Raw genomic sequence first — 19,233 nt, 5'->3', positions numbered from 1 at the left:
TTACCTGAAGGCTAGCATCCGGACTTTTTTGTAATTTTGCAAGCATTAAATGGAAAATGCTTACGTGGAACGTTTTGGTTGGAGAACAGATTGAGTTGTGCTAAAACAAAAAGGAAGATGGAAAAACCCAGTCAGGCCGCCCCAAAGGCAATGTTCTCCGATATTGTTCCACATAAAAAATCGTATAGCTTCGATAAGTTTTTTTTATAAACGCCATTGCTCTGACGTCACGTGTTCTTTAGGTAATTCTCCGTAATTCCTTTTATTGACGAAATTTTATGCTTTCTATGTTTATTTGCGTTTTAATTGTTTGAATTTCAGCTCGATTGCCGTTTTGATTTTATAAGTTTGCTTTATAATGAGTTAGTGAACTCCAGAATTATTTGGATCTGAATTCTGAAGCTTTTTTTCTGAATTATGAATTTTTTTTACTGATTTCCACATGTGCTGCTCATTTAGGATCCAACTAGATTTTTTTTTTTTTAAAAAAAAGTTGTTGTAAAGTATAATCAATAATGGTGATATTATATTTTTATTCTCTTTCAGTTATGGATAATGGTAACTTTTTTCTTTTTGGTATGTTTTACAAAATTTTAGTTGTTATGTGATCATCCTAAGGGCTTCAAGCAAAGCTATTGAGCTACTTCGATGTTGTAACTGCTAGCGTTAAGCAAATATGCCTTTTGAGCTATCCTTTTGTGAGTTAATGTTTTACGGAAACAAGAGGCTACCTGTGATTGGTAAATTTTTACCTTCTTGACGCTAGTTATGCGTTCAATTTTCAGCTAAGATTGTAACTTTATACTCAAACTGGTTTTCCATCAGAAGAAAAAAACTGATACTATAGTCATAAATGCATCATATATCTTTCTAGAATTTTTGTAATTAATGGTATTCTGGGGAGTTTTTCTTTTTGGACGGAAGAGAGGAATAATTCTTTTGTATTTTGTTATGTATCTAAGAAAGATGCTGTAATTTGTGTTTGTTGATCATAAATGGCACGAGGAAATAATAGCGTATCCTTATCATAAATAAGGGTATAAAAGTTTGTTGCCCCGACACTAGGGTAGAGGCATAACAGTCTACCTGATAGGGGCATTTCTTACTTCATACACGCACATACGATCTCTAAATTTTATTCTGCCAGCTGGCCCATCTATAACAATCCTCCGATCTGAGCTCAAAGTAATCTTTGTAGATTGAAGCATTATTTCATATGTATGATAAATGTAAAACATTACTACTGGGTGACATGCGTTTTGGTAATCATTACATCTATAACTTTTTCTTCTTGATATCTTCGTCAGTTTACTTTGTACTTATTCCTTTTCAAACTTCAGGACGCTTAAAACTACTATTGGCGGCAGCAAACGGTGCTATTTTTTTTCTTGTCAACCCTAGAAAACTACATTAGTAGGTGCAGACTGTCTGCCTTATCCCAGAAACCATGGGAGATGGCAACACCAGTACCGGCAGAGGTGGCACAGGTACCTCTAACCACGGTGAGAAGCCAGAATGGCTGCAACAGTATAATCTAATTGGCAAGATTGGTGAAGGCACATATGGTCTTGTATTTCTGGCTAGAATCAAGGCTGCTGCAAATCGTGGAAAGGCAATTGCCATAAAAAAATTTAAGCAATCCAAAGATGGTGATGGTGTCTCCCCTACTGCTATCCGCGAAATCATGTTGCTTCGGGAGATTACACATGAGAATGTTGTGAAGCTTGTTAATGTGCACATTAATCATGCAGACATGTCACTGTACCTGGCTTTTGATTATGCTGAATATGACCTCTATGAAATCATTAGACATCACAGAGACAAGGTTAACCACACCATGAATCCATACACTGTGAAATCAATTCTATGGCAGCTGCTTAATGGACTGAATTATCTCCATAGTAATTGGATCATACATCGTGATCTCAAGCCATCCAATATCTTGGTTATGGGTGAGGGAGAAGAACAAGGAGTTGTTAAAATTGCAGACTTCGGACTTGCTAGAATTTATCAAGCACCCCTGAAGTTCTTGTCTGAAAATGGGGTTGTGGTAACTATTTGGTATCGTGCACCAGAGTTGCTTCTTGGGGCAAAGCACTATACGAGTGCTGTTGACATGTGGGCTGTTGGATGCATTTTTGCTGAGCTTTTGACTTTGAAGCCACTATTTCAAGGGGCAGAAGCCAAATCCACACAGAATCCATTCCAGCTTGACCAGCTTGACAAGATATTCAAAATATTAGGGCATCCAACACCGGAGAAGTGGCCAACTCTTGCAAATCTTCCTCATTGGCAATCAGATTCACTGCATATTCAAGGACGCAAGTACGAAACTAATGGGCTTCATAGTGTAGTTCCCCTTTCTCCGAAAAGTCCTGCATATGACCTCTTATCTAAGATGCTCGAATATGATCCTCGAAAGCGTATAACAGCTGCTCAGGCTTTGGAGCATGAATATTTCCGGATTGAACCGTTACCAGGGCGCAATGCACTTGTACCTTCCCAGCCTGGGGATAAAGTGGTGAATTATCCAACTCGTCCGGTAGACTCAAATACAGATTTTGAAGGGACAACTACCCTTCAGCCTCCACAACCAGCATCTGGACCTGTTCCTGGGAATATGGCAGGTGCTCATGCGGTGTCAAATAGAAATGTCCCTCGGCCAATGCCTGGTGTTGGCATGCAAAGGATGCAAGCTCAGGGCATGATGACATATAATTTTCCTGGTCAGGCAGGAGCAGCAGGTGGAATGAATCCTGCAAACATGCCAATGCAGCGGGGTATGCCCGGCCAGGCACATCAACAGCAACAATTGAGAAGGAAAGATCCAGGAATGGGGCTGCCTGGATACCCTCCACAGCAGAAGTCAAGACGGTTATGAGCATTTGATTTTAAACCCAATCTGATAACTTTTACTGAGCAGATTTTCTTATTGAGGATGAGTAAAAAGCCCAGAAAGATGAGGGTGGTGCCAACGTATGAGGGATGACGCATTTGAAGTTATCTCAAGACTCGGTATTCCATTGGTGCCTGCAGAGGAGCTTAATTGCTGGCTCACTAAGTGGAGGCAATGGCCTACCAAGTGCCCTGATAGAGATAGGGCATAGGAGAATGAACCGTAGCTTCTGAGGGATTTTGCTATTCTTCCTGTTCTCCCCGTGAGCTTTCAATTCATGCATCTATCTTTTTATATTATGTAATTGAACATATATTCGAGAATAATAAAAACAAATTATGTTGATTTTGGACTTCTAATTTTCTCGTTATTTCCTATCTTGATTTATAAACTCTGATTTCATATGCATTGAATTGAAAGGCGCTTAACATCTTATTTCTTATGGTACTTACGAATAAGTAATAATCCAGACATACAAATGGCTGTGCGATAAAAATCTTGCCAAATTAGTTGCAGTTCAAATGACACTAATTCCTTATTTTTGTAGTTATAGCGGGGTTGCAAGGTTATTATACATTTATATTTACTACTTATTTCAAAAATAATCTTTTTAAATTTAATATTTTGATATAAAAATAAATAAATAAACCTCTTTTTTCTTCATTGATTCATTTTGTTGCTTAAAAAAGTAATTTTTCCTTTTGAAAGAAAAGTGATATGAGTAGGAGAACATCCAAATTAATAAAAACAAATAAATTAACGTCTGGGAAACCAAAACGACATCGTAGCCGCGTATATATATTAGCCCGTTATCTTTCATGTAGATCTGCAGAAACCGAAGCACACAAAATCAAAACTGCACTGGAAAAGTAGCAACCAGTTCATCAGTTCAAATCAATAATAACCAGGCTATATATTATATATATATGTGTTAATGGAAAATCCATCTGACGAGCTCAGTTCATCATTTATTTGTTATTAGTTCTGTTGTTTATTTTAGAAGTTGTAATTGATAATAACTAGCTGCTTTTTTTTTTTAAGCAGTCGGCGCTATTTAATTTCCATTCTATTTTTTTTTATGTGAAGCTGCAGTTTCCTACCATCCTCGAGCTGAAAAACCGGGTCCGTAATCGTTATTTTACTTTCTCTGTGCGCTTTTGTCTTGATTTGTTTATTTTTTTATTTCCGTTCGATCAGTAAGCTCTGTATTCTCATTTTCATTCGTTTCTGAGTTCATATTTTCAGTTGTGCACATGCTTATCGGAAGATCTTTAGATTTAATTGATCTTCGATCAGAGTCCTCTATATTGTTGATTAGCTCATAAGTAAAATTTGATTTCTGATTTTGGTCGGCCGAATAATTGTAAATCTCGAGCATTAATTCTTATTTCGGACGTTATTTTGCATTAACTTCTGACTAAAACTATACACCCAACAGAAGAATAAAATTGGTTGCTCTTTCGATAGAATGGTCGAATTCATGTATTATTATGAATGTCTCCTTTTGGCAGGTTCCGAGGGTTCTTTTGGAAGGCAGCTAGAATAGGCAAGTTTCTTATCATTTTTTGCTTCCATGATTGCCATACTTTTCTTGTCAGTAATTTTGGCCTAAACATGTATGAATGTTAGAGACATTAATAAAGATGTTTCCACAGTGCTACTTGAAATATTAAGCCCTTGGATTCAAATCGAGAGAACGTAGTATGCAGAAAATAAAAGTTCAGAAGATTTCCCCACGCCCCTCTCAGAATCCTGCCTTTGTATGGCCAGCTTTGGTTAATGGCCTGCCTAGGAAATAATCTGACATTAGTTGTTGACCTTAATTGCTTCTTTGAAACAGGTGAGAGGTTGAGCCCTTGGGTCGCTGCTGGATGCTTCACAATTTAAAAGTCAACAACGAAACGACATTACTTAGTCCAAAAGCAAATTAAATAAAGTTTGACACGGATACAACCTATAAAAAGATAGAACCATGGTGCCCTAAAAATGGAGAGCAGGAGAGTCAGGCTCCCCAGAGAGCAGAATCATGCTCCCCCAAAAATAGAGAGCAGGAACCATGATTTCGAAGAGTTGAGGATGGCAAAAGTTGTGGATTCTAACCCATGGGGACCCTTGACTCATTTTTAATTATAGACCGCACAAAAAAAAAAACCAAATTCAAATAGAGGAGCTATCGTTGAATCAAGTCCAACAAAATAAAAGTCAACAATTAAAGGACATTACTAAGTCCAGAAGCAAATTAAATAAAGTTTGACATAGATACAATCTATAACAATATAAAAATATTTTGTAATTAAAATCCTATAAGATAGAGGAGAGTTAGAAAGAATTTAAGTTAGAAAATTACTTTATCTATAGAAGACTATAAAAGCAGAGGTCTCCCATAGTATGAGACATCAAAAAAAAAAAAGTAGTAAAGAGAGGGAGAGTTGAATTGTAATCGCAATCTTAATTAAGGATTTATTTTCTCTACCCATGACGTAGGTCAAAAGCCGAACCACGTTAATTCTCTGTTTTTTTATTATATCGCCCTCATCTAAATTAATTCTCTAGTTGACCAGAAATATGCGTCAACAAGTCTTATAGTTGATGTAATTGCCACAAGCATCACAGTTTGCTATTGATTCCATTCATGTACATGATATTTTGAGCATACAATTAGTTGGTAAAAGCACATAAGGTCTTGCTAGTAAGATAACAACATACCTCATTTTGCTAGAGGGAGTTTTAGATAACTGCTGTCATTGCAACTCTGACACAAGATGGATTTGACAAACTTTTTTTCCAGCTATCGGCCAACTGGTTGCTTATTGGTATCTTGAAGCACGGTGTAAAGAAAGCCATTTTTAAGTTTTTTTTTTCCATTTGTCTTTAAATAAAATCCTGCAAAGAATGCACAGTTTGTTATAACAAATCAAATAGCCACTTCCAGCATGAGAAAAGTAAAAATAGTGTGCATGCGATCAATTACCAAACTGCAGTATTTTCCCTATTGTTTGTATTAGCTTTAATTTGTACTGAAGACAGAAGGAATCGTTGCAACGAGATTTATGCCCTGTGTGATATTGTAGTTGGATAGTCGTAACTTTTGAACTGCAGCAGTCAAGTATTTGGTAAACAATTCCTATTTTAGTTTGAAAGCTAAATTGATTTTATCTCACACTTTACGATAAAAAATCTATAATTATTTACTACTTTGTCAAAATTATTATTTAGAAATGATATTTACCATACACTATCAACTTTTATTTTAATCCTACATTTTTTTTTTTTTAACTCTGGGCCATAACTATACTAAGTGACATCACTTAGCAAGTTAGCAGTATGAACAGGTGATAAATCATTAGTGATGTTACTTAACAATTGAACTAAAGGCCCTTCACACCATGTTGCTGCGGGACGAAAAGTTTGAATTGTATCACTCTTATGAACCTTGGGCCATTGTAGCTAGTCAAGAGGTATGAAGATTTTGAATTCTTGTATTTATTTTATGAGTGATGCTATTAGCACACTTCTAATATGAAACACTTTCTTTGGATTTACAATTTTATCTTTGTGTAAAATTACATGAAAACCTCACACAATTTCATCTTGTCTTGTGCAAACTTTCTACACATTACGAAATCTTGGCACCCACATGTAGAATATCCTTTTTTAATTTTTTTCAATCCAATTCAAAATAGTGGAAGAGCAAAGAACTTGCTATTGCATATGGGTTCACGAATTCCATTTTTATTTATTTTTTGTATTCATGATTTGTTGTTACGATTGTGAAGATCAATTACCCATCATTGTCTTGCTTCATCAACTACAGTTCTCATAGTTTTTTAAATTCATTAGTTTATTGTTGGTGCATCATCTGTGCCATTGTTGATAACTGCAACAACTTGGTTTTTTCTTTTATTCATTTTATTTTGGAATCCATCAACTTTCTTCATTATTTTTATTTGATCTGCAAGTGAAATTGTCTTGGTATGATAAGAGCCTATATTTTTCTTTCTCTTCTCTATTATTAGCTTTCTCACTCTAGAATCCCATCTCAATTTTTTTTTTTGGGTGGGTGGCTGCGAATTCAAGAAAATAATTATAAAAATGAGCTTTTTTTTCCTCAGTTAATCATCATCTTCTCTGACTTCTAAAGTTACAAAGGTTATGGAATAAGGTAGGTGTCATTAGAAAAATTTATATTTATTTTTAATATTTTATTGGGTATAAAAATAAAAAGTGTTGAGAGTACTTTTGAGTAGGGATGGCAAAAATCCCCACGGGACGGGTAACCTCGGGGATTTTTCCCATTCGGGGAGGGTACGGGGATAATTTTATACCCAATTTTTTTTTTCGGGGAGGGGACGGGAAAAATTTTTTACCCAACTTTTTATTCGGGGAGGGGACGGGGATGAGGTGGAATCCCCATCCCCTACCCATTTCCCCATTTTAATTTTTAATTTTAATTTTATTTTTAAAATTACTAATAAATAAATAACAAAATTATAAATATTGTTAAAAATAATAAATATCAAAATAGTTGTATGTTGGGAAAGTGGTCACCATTTGCCCAGAATTAGTTGAAGAGTATTAATTGAAGTTTTCACCAACTGTTTATTGCTTTGATTATACTGGTAGTAGTTCTTCTACTAGATCTACAGGGGATTCTTATAAGAAAGCAACCAAATGGATGACAGGTTTTGATGATTATGTAAACAATGGAGATTGTGCAGTTGTTGCAAATGAATTAGATTTATATTTGGATGAGAAAGTTATACCTCGGATGGAAGATTTTAATATTTTGAGTTGGTGGAAGACAAATGCTAATAGGTATCCTACATTAGCTCGAATTGCTAGAGATATTTTGGCAATTCCAATTACAACAGTTGCTTCTGAATAAGCTTTTAACACTAGTGGTAGAGTTGTGAGCCCATACCATAACAAACTTCATCCAAGCACATTGGAGGCCTTAATGTGCTGTCAAAGTTGGTTACGAGCTTACAATAGTGGTATGAGTTTATTTTAATATGATTAATTTAAAATCGAAAATAAAAAAATGTATTAGACTATTAGTTATTCGGGGACCGGAGACCCTCGGGGATCCCCTGTTATTATTCGGGAAGAGAATGATGATTCTCTCAAGTAATTCTAACAGGGACGGGGAGGAGACGGGGACATATGCAAAATATCGGGGATGGATATGGGAAGATTGGTCCCCTCCCCTCCCCTCCCCATTGCCACCCCTACTTTTGAGGGGTGGTTGTAGTTCCACTCTTATTTTATCTTTTTATACTTCCAAGAGATGTCGGACTCCTATTTGGGCCAAAACTATGTTCTTCTCCTGGCCCAAGCTTACCGCAAGGTTCTATTGAAGCCATGAATACAGTAAAACGTTGGTCTTATTTATCCTTTTCTCCTCAATAAGGTCAGAGAATTCTTTTAAACCCTATTGCTTTCTGTAGGATTAAATCTATGCATTGACCATATGATTCTTTTGATCAAGAAAGAAAAAAAAATACAATTAATTATTCATTGTTTTGCTCTTAATTTGCAGAGTTTGTCTTTTAGATACTTTACCGGGGGTTTTCTTATTATTTTGATTGGAGTCAAAATGATTAATGGTTCAGTGGCTCATCAAACTCAGGCTAAGGCCAGCTCCAGCTGCATTAGTTTTGTTTTGTCACGCTATAACAAGCTTTAATTTGACCCCAAACTCTTGGAAATTTTGACTTTCTTTTTCTCTTGTTTCCTATTATGGGTAGAATATGATATTGCAACATGTTGACATTAATGAATCCCATCTACATCCTGTACATGTACGGTGATGGTCAATGGAGTGATCGATGGCCAACGTGATCTTTTCTTTAGCTGTTGCCTCGCCGCAGTGCATTTAACATGCTTATGTCATCGGCATACTATATAATTTTCCATGTCGCTTTCTCTTACCAAAGAAAAATAATTTTATGCTCAGCAAATTGGTTGACTTCATAAACTATTTGGCTGAAGGTTTCTATTTATATTAGCAGCTCCCCTATTTATAATGTTGTTTTGACGTGGTCAAGCACTGATAAAAGTTATCTGCGCACTAGCTAAAGCTGTGTCACTGAATCTTTGTTTTTTTTTTTAAAGTGCCGACCTCCTCTTAATGTTTACTGCTAACTTATATATTTTGGATCCAATGATTCTCCATTTTCTTTCTTTATTCTATATTTTAGTCATTCTGTGCACAAATTCTTTAATGTAATCTAGAAAATCTATATTTTATGGTCTGGTCCTCTCATCCATCCATCGTATTAGATGATTGTAAAAAAAGTTTAATATGATTCATATTTGTATATGCGTTGAATTGTTTTGTAATTCGAAAAATCTACCATCTTCTAGTATAATGAACAAAGAAAACATTATCAGCCATGATCTTGTTGGTTCTCACTTCTCTGCAGATCCCCAAAGAACCAGAATTAGGTACATATTCTATGCCAAAGTTACCTTTTATGATGCTACTGGTACAGAATTCGTGCAACCTGGGGATTAGCAATTTTCAACTTGAAGAAAAGGCGGAAGGAATATATTTTGCCCACCATCACCAGAATTCGTACCACCAGCAAACAGATTCCTTATCTCATCATAGTTCTCCAAAAATCAGAAATGTTAAGGTCATTTTGAATTTTGACGACATATAAGTTTTTCTAATATGCTGCCATTTAAAACCAGTGTGTTATTTACAGGATAAATTTTAATGCCAGTTGTGCGAATTTTAAATGGATGCATCTTCAGCCTCAACAAAAGAGACTACGAACAAATCGGAGACAAGTGGGACGAGTGTGGTGGGGCAATTGTGCCCACTTGAGCAGTTGCAATTTTGTTGTCATTTAGCATATTTGAAAGCAAGAAAAGCACAAAAACGACACGTTACTTCCTGTCTCTTTCCTTTGAACTTGTATTCATACCAAGGGAAGTAATATCTAGGGATGCCATAGTTTGCGTAAATGCTCCTGCCTTAGAAAATGACTCCCAAGTTGAAACCAACTGAGCTAAAACACATTCATGCGCAGACAAATGCTATGTTACAATTAATCTAACATACACACTCAACAACAACCACATAAATTGTGTGGGTCCATCATTTGTGTGGTCGTTGTTGAGTGTGTATATTACATTAATTGTAACATAGGGGCTCCCACATGCGCATACACATTATAAATGTTGTTCTGTTTGGCTTTGGTTGTCTCTGCTGACCACTCATGTCATGACTATATCTGGGTGCCGCACTCGGGCGCAAAGTGGTGCTTGGTTCTCAAATTTCCACGTAGCTATACTCATCGAACGTTCTATGAAGTCAATCTTAACAAGATTCTATTACATCTAAAATTGGACACAAATTTGTGGTTGAAAAACCACAAAATTTTTTATTTGAAATACTGATATATTACAATCAAAATGTAATCGGGACTCTTTTTTTTATTAATTTTAATATATCACAGTCTGAATAACTACCATCACTTAGTATTGAAAGAAAATATATTCTACCCCCAAGGTAGGGAGCCAAATAAACTCCTATCAGAAGGAGAGTTTATTGCTGGGACTCGAACTCATGCACTCAAGGTTATTAGGCGCATGAGTTGCCAATGGGCTTCGACCCCATTGGTGGAAATACCACAATATTTGATACACTGTCATTCGCCCTTCATAATTTATCTTGGAATTGTCACAGTTCGGTACGGTTTAATTATTTATGAAATCGAATTGAACTGAATTAATTTATCAAAAATTTTAAATCAAACCGAATTGAAATTTGAATTCAGTTCTGCTTCAATTTTTTCTTAAAATTTAAAAATGAAATCAAAACTACGAGTTCAGTTCACTTATCAGTTTGATTCTTCGAGTATTTTGCTCACCCCTAAGTTCATCATACTGCACACTCAAGTTTTTTGTATCAGTATCTATAATTTTTTAAAATGGTGCAGATAGTAGAAACCAAGCTTGCAGCGACACAATGAAAAGATAGATTCTAGGCTTCACAGCACGTTAATGAAAATCTGCGAAAGCCAATTTCATAACGCCATGGCGGCATCAACACAACACATGCTTAGCCGCTGAGACCCTCCACCTCTAGGCTGAATTGATAAGATTAGTTTGTCAATATCGCTAATGGTCCCACTGACATCCGCTAAGTCCATCTCATTGATACTCTCAATTGAAAACTCTTTGGCATTGTCTGTCTTTAAACTACATATTCTAGTATTCTACACACAATACCTATTATTTTCGACATCAACTTCTAGATATTTACACTTATTTTAACCTTTTAATTCACTGTTTTGGGCACCCTGTTTCGACTTTCCACCACTTCTTAAATTAAAAGGGTAGTAGAAGTCAAATTCCTTTGCTTGAAATTATAACCTAGCGAGGGACATTTTCGTCAATCAACTAAATTAAGAGCTTAAATAAGAATGTTTAAACAATGATTAAGCACTAAAAGACAATAAGAGTGGCTCTAGGACTTTAAGCTAATCATCATGTTAAAGCAAACAGGTTCTTAATTATTTTAATTAAGAAATTGCTTTTGCCACTTATGGGCATGCTTTTTCTTGCAATTTGTTACAACCAATGATGTAACCCCCTTTGTGGAGTCAGACAAATTTTTAATGGAAATAATGTTTATCCCATTAAATTATGTTTAGTTTTAACATTGGCCATTCGTGTTAGTCGCATTTGTAATTTTTATTTTGCATTTAAAATGTTTTATTAGTTGTTATGGCCTTGTGTTCCATCTGATTACGACACTTTCCTTAAAAAGGAATGATGACGTAACGGTTGCCGTTAATGAACATCTAAAGAAATATTTTACAATACTCAATGAAAAAAAAAAGATAAATTTTGAATTACTATTTTATGAAGTGGTAATTTTAAAATTATTAAAATTTTTGAATTATTAATGCTTGCGGTTAACGAACATCTAAAGTTAAACTTTACAATACAGAAGGAAAAAAAAGAAGATAAATTTTGAATTATTACTTTATAATGTGATTATTTTTAAATTATTATAAATTTTGAATTATCTCTATTTTAATTCAAAAGACAAAAGACCGACGGGTAGATTGATGAATTTTTTTTAACAACGGTGAGGATAAATTAAAATTTATAAAAAATTAAGAATATTTTGAAGATTATTATTTTATGGGTGATTAATATGAAATTAACCCTCCAAAAAAATGTTTAATGATAAAATCTGTTTGGAAATTTGATTATATTACCATTAAATCCTTGCCTTGGGTGAGATTCATTCCAAATATAAATGCATCATATAAGCGAATTAAAATGTAAATGATGTAAAGCGATAGCTCAGGAGAAAATGTCGTGATAGAAAGCTGCATTTCTAATTTCTTAAAGAAAGACAGAAAGAGTAACATGAAAGAAAAATACGAGTAAAATCATAAAACAAAAGAGCGACTCAACTTAGTTTCTTCATAATCAAAGTATAAGATGATTGCTCAGTGCTTGCCCTAGTACAATACTACAACTATTGACAGGATAAAAGGACATTTAAAAGTCCCAAAAGTTCACCTTATTGTATAAATTGATCCCTAATATTTTAAGAATAAATACATATATTTCTGAAGTTTTAAAAATTAACTTAACTAGTCATTTTGGTAATCCCAATATATAGTACTGTTATAAAATATAACTTAAGGTTGTGTTTGACATATAGTATTGCATTACATTAGTTGTATTATATTAGGGTGAGTTAAGTTATAATGTAATATTATGTTTGATGCAATATATATTGTATTATATGTAATATATTTTATATTACTATTAATTTAAATTAATATGATTTTAAATTTATTAATATTTAAGTACTTATTATTAGTTATATTAAATAATTAATAATAATTTATTTTATATATTAATTATTATAATATAATATAATTGAATATTGTAGTATTAAATTAAAAATTTATTCATATATATTAACTATGATAGTGTAAAAAGTAAAAGAAAATAAAAATTAATATTATTACATTATATATCATTAAATTATAAACTTTTTTTTTTACTCATTACAAATAAAAGGTAAAAAAAGAGGAAAATCTAGTTTAGCAAACTACCGAACACATTATATAACCCGACTTGTTGTCGGGTTTATATAATGCAGTAATCAATGTATTATGGTGCAATCATAACGCAATGCAATCTCATATCATGTACGATGCCAAACACACCTCAAAATAAAAAAGTTAAGAGATGAAGAGTAATTTTATAAAATCAAAAGGGAACAAATTGTAATATGACAATAAAATTAAAATTAACAGATAGATCTTCTATTTTACCAAATATCTTACTTTTCACATTAGCAGATGCATCAACGCGATTAAAAAGATAATTGAAACAAATAAAGGAATAATACTTTGATATAATATTGTACCCATAATTTCAACGTTACAATGCAATTTGAATAGTATGACACTTATATTATAGTTAGTTTAGTTATAAAGGTGAGAGACAAATCTTATTCTACACTATTGTTTCTGAGAAATAAATATCAATCTTTACCCATATTCTGGAGAAAAATTAAATTATAGAATTATTTTAGTCGTTTTATGGAATATAGGGATCTATTTGATGCAAAGTGACCAAGGACATCCTTCCTCAAGAAATTATAAAAACTTACAGTAGCTTGGGTGTTATTATCATCCATAAATATTGACATAAGCCATGATGGCAGCGGCATGTACAAAAAGTTCAGATACCGTTCACCGGCTCATGTTCGCCGCACACATCTGCAAGGAAATCTGCAATTTCGATCGGATTAATTTAAAAATCAAATTAAATATCCAAAGTAGAGAATTAAAGAAAAAAAAAGAATTTATCTAAAAAATTAATAAATTACATAATATTATAATAATTAAAAAATGTATCTAATAATTTAAAATATTTAATAATATAACATTATGTAATTTAACCGCACCCTGCCTATAATAATTAAAAAAAAAAGAGCAGCGAGTACGTCGATAGTAAGGAGCAGCAGCGGATAACTTTCTGAAAATTTTTTAATCTTGAATTGCAACTAGTGTCAACTGTTGGATTAGGATACCATCCATGAAAAAAGGGGAATATAAAAAATTGATGGAATCACTTCACACTTTGCAAAATTTACCCTGCTACCCACTCCCACTCTCTCTCTCTCTCTCTCTCTTTCTCCTCCATTTGCTGCCTCACAAATCATTTCCCTTTTTGTTTTGTTTATAAAGTCGCAGCCACAACCAAAGCCTGGGATAATGCCTGAACCGGACGAAGAGAACCAGACCCGATACATGCCTCCTGCTCCTCCGAGAACAAAGGAGGTGACGTTCATGGCTTCCTCGATCATGGACGTGGATGTTGTTGACCTTGATCTCGACAATCCTTGGCCGTCCGATCAGATGGATTTGTGTCAAACCCCATGTCGCCGTTTCTTATTTCTGAACAGCCTTGCTCTCCTCTCTGGGCCTTCTCTGACGCTGACAACGATGATAAACTTTCTGGCCACGTTAATTACCCGCTCTTTCTCAAATGTTTGTCTCCTTTCCTTTCATTCACTTTTTTTTTTCCTTTTCCTTAAAACGATTATTTTCGTCTGTTTGGATTTGCTTTATCTCAAATATTTACACTTGTACCCGTACTTGGTTTTTTTCCTGTCTGAGTAGAAAAACTTGTACCTTTCAAATTTTTGCTTTTATGTTTGGTACTTTTAGTTTAGTTTGGTTCATGTGTTTTAAACTTTGTCCTTTTCTTTTCTTTTCTTTTTTTCTTTTTTTGGGTTGGGGGGGGGGGGGGGGGGGGTGTTGAATTTGCTCCATCCCATTTCAATTCTTGGAACCTCTATATATATATATTTTTTATTTTTTTACTTTTTTGTTGGCTAAAATAAATGGCTTCCATATTTCCCCCCTTCATACTATTAATTTATTTATCCTGAATTGGGTTTCTTCCTTTAAACTGTAGGAAAGCTTTTTTTTTCTCTTGTACTTTGACTGCGGTGTGTGTCATTTGAAGGTCAACAGTATATTAACTGAATCGTGAATGATAACAGATTAACATATAGTTTGATACAGCACTTGAAGTTCTGGATTCTTCTAGTTTGATTTGAGTTAAAATGCTAATCAATACAGGTAATCCGAATTCAGAAACTGAGAACCCAAAAGATAATGATGAAAACAGAAGGTTTCCTTCTCCACTTTCAGCACTGATGCCCTTGGAGAATCCAGATGGCTATTGTATGATTAAGGAGAGGATAACTCAGGCACTGCGGTACTTCAAAGATTCGACAGAGCAACATGTTTTAGCTCAAGTCTGGGTGCCTGTCAAAGTTGGGGGTCGATATGTACTAACAACTTCAGGGCAACCCTTTGTTCTTGATCCACATAGTAACGGACTACATCAGTATAGGATGGTCTCTCTCATGTATATGTTTTCTGTGGATGGCGAGAGTGACGGAGAGCTTGGGCTTCCTGGGCGTGTTTTCTGGCAAAAGTTGCCAGAGTGGACTCCAAACGTGCAGTACTACTCCAGCAAAGAGTACTCACGGCTTGATCATGCTCTTCATCATAATGTCCGGGGAACCATGGCTTTGCCGGTCTTTGAACCTTCTGGGCAGTCTTGTGTTGCTGTTATTGAGCTCATAATGACATCTCAAAAGATTAATTATGCACCTGAGGTTGATAAAGTCTGCAAAGCTCTTGAGGTTGGGTTTTTCTCCCCTTGCTTCCCATATAAAGTCCGACTTGATTTCTTATTTGATGAGCTCTGCATGATGTTATTTATTTATTTATTTTCTTTGGTGCCTTCTTTTTGGAAAATTTTTTGCTTTGCTCATAATGCGTATTCACATTTCAATCAATCATGTTACATGGTTCTTTGCAGAATATGTAGAAATTTACTCTTCAAGACTCTTCAGTCACATTATTTCAGTTTTTCTGCAGGCAGTAAATCTTAAAAGTTCAGAAATTTTGGATTATCCTAGCACACAGGTTAGTTAAGACCATAATGCATGTTGAATGTGGTGCTTGGTTGAACAATTAGAAGATAAATCTGTTGTTCTTCTTTTTCTGCCTCTGTTCTCACAGATGTATCTACTTGGCAATGCTTTTAAACCAGATTTGCAATGAGGGTCGCCAAAATGCACTGGCTGAAATTTTGGAGATTTTATCAGTTGTGTGTGAAACACACAAGTTACCTTTGGCTCAGACCTGGGTTCCTTGCAGGCATCGCAGTGTTCTGGCTTATGGTGGTGGTCTGAAGAAGAGCTGTAGTAGCATTGATGGTAGTTGCATGGGACAAGTCTGCATGTCCACAACTGATGTCGCTTTCTATGTAGTAGATGGTCACATGTGGGGTTTCCGGGAAGCTTGTGTTGAGCATCACTTACAGAAAGATCAGGGAGTTGCTGGGAGGGCATTTTTCTCCCTCAGCTCTTGCTTCTGCAAAGATATCACTCAGTTCTGCAAAACTGAGTACCCCTTAGTACACTATGCTCGCATGTTCGGATTAACAAGTTGTTTTGCTATCTGCTTGCGGAGTACTTATACTGGGGATGATGATTACATTCTAGAATTTTTTTTGCCCCCTGCCATAACTGACAGTTATGAACAACAGACTTTGTTAGGTTCCATATTGGCAACCATGAAGCAACATTTCCAGAGTCTTAAGGTTGCCTCTGGGATTGATCTTGAAGATGATGAAGGAACTATTGAAATCATTGAGGGTGAGGCTACTGCAGACAAGAAACTTAATCTGAGAATGGAATCTATCCGAATACCCCAATCTGTGAGATCACCACCCCAGCCTCATGCATTACCCAATGGAGGAGAGTTGGGGCAACTGGACATACCTGAGCAGCAGTTAATGGAGAATTTTGATTATATGAATAGTAGAGGAAATGCCGTAAATGTTGGTGGGAACGACAACCCTGTTTCTTTGCTAGAGAACAAAAATACGAGAAAGCCATCAGAGAGAAAACGTGGAAAGACAGAGAAATCAATTAGTCTAGAAGTTCTCCAACAGTATTTTGCCGGGAGTCTTAAAGATGCTGCAAAGAGCCTTGGTGGTATGCTTATTACATTTCATAGATTTGCTTTCATTTTTGACTTGTGTGTTCCTTATGCAATGTTGGTTTTATTTTTTATTCTGAGTAAGATTCTTGCTTTACAGTTTGTCCTACAACAATGAAGCGTATCTGCAGGCAGCATGGGATTTCTAGGTGGCCATCTCGCAAGATCAACAAGGTTAACCGCTCGCTTACCAAGTTAAAGCGTGTAATTGAATCTGTCCAAGGTACCAATGGCACATTTGGGTTAACTTCTCTCACTACAAGTCCTCTCCCAGTAGCTGTTAATTCCATTTCTTGGCCTTCTGGTTTGAATGGTTCCAACCAACAGAATTCACCAAACTCGAAACCTGAACTTCTTGGTGAAAAAATTCTATCTCCCATTTATAAGACACCTGGGAGTGATGGACACACAGAGCTGGAAGATCGGTTATCGGGAGGAAGGATGTCAACTCATGAGGAACACATTCATGAGCAAAATGCACTTTCACCAGAGATAGGTAAAGGCAAAAACAGCCCCAAAACAGGGAGTGGATCAAGGGAAGAGAGTGCTGGGTCCCCTACTTCTCATGGTTCATGCCAAGGTAACCCTGCAAATGAAAGTGCACCCGCAAAGGATGTACTTGTTTCTTCTATCCACGAACCGCGCTTTAAAGTAGGGGGCTCCCTTGAATTGGTGTTTCAGCCTGTGGGAGAAATGAATCTAAGTGCTGCATTCTCAATACCTGATGCTCTTGTGACGACAGAACCTCAAGAACCATTTGGAGGATTGTTAGTCGAGGATGCAGGAAGTTCAAAAGATTTGAGAAACCTGTGTCCAGCAGTGGCAGATGCAATTGTAGATGAGCGATTACCCGAAAATAGTTGTGCAAACCTGCCATGTGCTGAGCTTTCTCCTAAGCAACATCTGGCTACTCTTTCTCAAACAATGCCACGTGTGTATTCTAGGCAGGAAATGAAGAGTGTGACAATAAAGGCTACTTACAGAGAAGATATAATAAGGTTTCGGATATCCTTAAGTTGTGGTATTCTTGAGTTGAAAGAGGAAGTGGCCAAGAGGCTAAAACTGGAGTTGGGTACTTTTGATATTAAGTATCTGGATGATGATCAAGAGTGGGTTTTGATCGCGTGTGATGCTGACCTGCAAGAGTGTCTGGATATTTCAAGATCATCTGGGAGCAATATGATCAGATTGTCAATTCATGACATAATGGCCAATCTCGGAAGCTCCTGTGAAAGCACTGGAGAATTGTGATTAGATTGTAAATATGTTAGTCTTAGAAATTCATTTTTGTAGTCCTAGTCCTAGTCATAGAGCACTTGGAGGGTGAAATTGTAGATTTTGGTTCTAAGAGGCTGTTTCCAGCAGTAACAAAATTTCCGGTCAAGCCATAAACAATTTCATTAGTCTTAATTGTTAATATGTATGTTTAGTTTTCAACAAGTCGCCGTGTAAGTCTGAACTGCATTTAACATTTTCATTGGCTCTCTGGTTTTAGACTTTCAGTCTTGAGTTGATACATGTATGTATATATGTATGTATGTGTATATATTCCCGAGCAAGTGGAAGTGTTAAGAGTTACTGCCTTTTATGTTTAGTTTTCTACAAGTCATTGTGCCTTTTTTTTGTTTTTTTTTTTAATTTAATGATTTAGTTGATTTAATTATAATAAGTCATTAAATCTGTCTGTTTTTTCAACGTAATAAAATTTTTTAGCAATTAGATTATTAAATTATTAAACTATTTTTTTAACTTTTTCCTTAATCTAAAAAGTTTGAATTATATCATTAAAAGATATTTTTCAAAATATTTTTTATTTAATTAATTAATTTTCATCCTTACTTAAATAAAATTTAATAATTTATATTATTACCCATATCTATATCACTTGTGATAATATATAATGGTATATCATTACTATTTTATCTTTTTATTTTCTTGAAATTAGCATTGTTTATTTTCATTAATTTTTTATGGATATTTTTCCTATAAAAACATCATAAACTGTAATAAAATTAGTTAACATATATAATATAGAATATTAAAGAGTTGTATTCAATTGAATATAATTTATGTTATGGTAATATATTATCTTCTTAATATATCTTTGAGATGTTTATTATTTTTTTAACATTTATAATTTGTAAATGCATAAATGTAAAAATATTAGTTTGTAAGTTTTTAAGTTAAAAAACAAAAAACTTAATATTTATTATCAGCGATTCAGACACAAAAATAAAGATATTATTTAGATTCAGACATTTA

The 19,233-nt window shown here is 34.8% G+C and overlaps 2 protein-coding genes across 3 annotated transcripts; both read left to right on the top strand.

Moving 5' to 3' along the window:
* Positions 1 to 108: 108 nt before the first annotated feature.
* Positions 109 to 3,235, top strand: LOC18047474 (cyclin-dependent kinase E-1). Of its 2 annotated transcripts, XM_006439229.2 has the most exons (3): positions 109 to 242; positions 598 to 740; positions 1,341 to 3,235. In XM_006439229.2, exon 3 carries the CDS (start codon positions 1,448 to 1,450, stop codon positions 2,879 to 2,881), a length of 1,434 nt encoding a protein of 477 aa, XP_006439292.1. In that variant the 5' UTR covers positions 109 to 242; positions 598 to 740; positions 1,341 to 1,447; the 3' UTR covers positions 2,882 to 3,235. The 2 variants fall into 2 exon arrangements, with proteins under 2 accessions (XP_006439292.1, XP_006439293.1); XM_006439230.2 differs by lacking the exon at positions 598 to 740.
* Positions 3,236 to 13,967: 10,732 nt separating this feature from the next.
* On the top strand, positions 13,968 to 18,467 carry LOC18047473 (protein NLP7). Its single transcript, XM_006439227.2, is given in 6 exon segments — positions 13,968 to 14,302; positions 14,305 to 14,436; positions 15,034 to 15,605; positions 15,844 to 15,891; positions 16,019 to 16,967; positions 17,072 to 18,467. Coding segments are annotated over 6 exon segments (2,994 nt in total). The 5' UTR covers positions 13,968 to 14,160; the 3' UTR covers positions 18,223 to 18,467.
* The last annotated feature ends 766 nt before the right edge of the window (positions 18,468 to 19,233 follow it).

This window comes from Citrus clementina, unplaced genomic scaffold (genome assembly GCF_000493195.1).
Source record: "Citrus clementina cultivar Clemenules unplaced genomic scaffold, Citrus_clementina_v1.0 scaffold_3, whole genome shotgun sequence".
Taxonomy (NCBI): domain Eukaryota; kingdom Viridiplantae; phylum Streptophyta; class Magnoliopsida; order Sapindales; family Rutaceae; genus Citrus; species Citrus x clementina.
Note: the sequence above shows the minus strand (reverse complement) of the source record. Positions and strands in the feature narration are given on the sequence as shown.

Bases quoted from the DNA above. Each gene is read 5' to 3' on its own strand.
- LOC18047474 (XM_006439230.2), top strand. From the start codon at position 1,448: ATGGGAGATGGCAACACCAGTACCGGCAGAGGTGGCACAGGTACCTCT.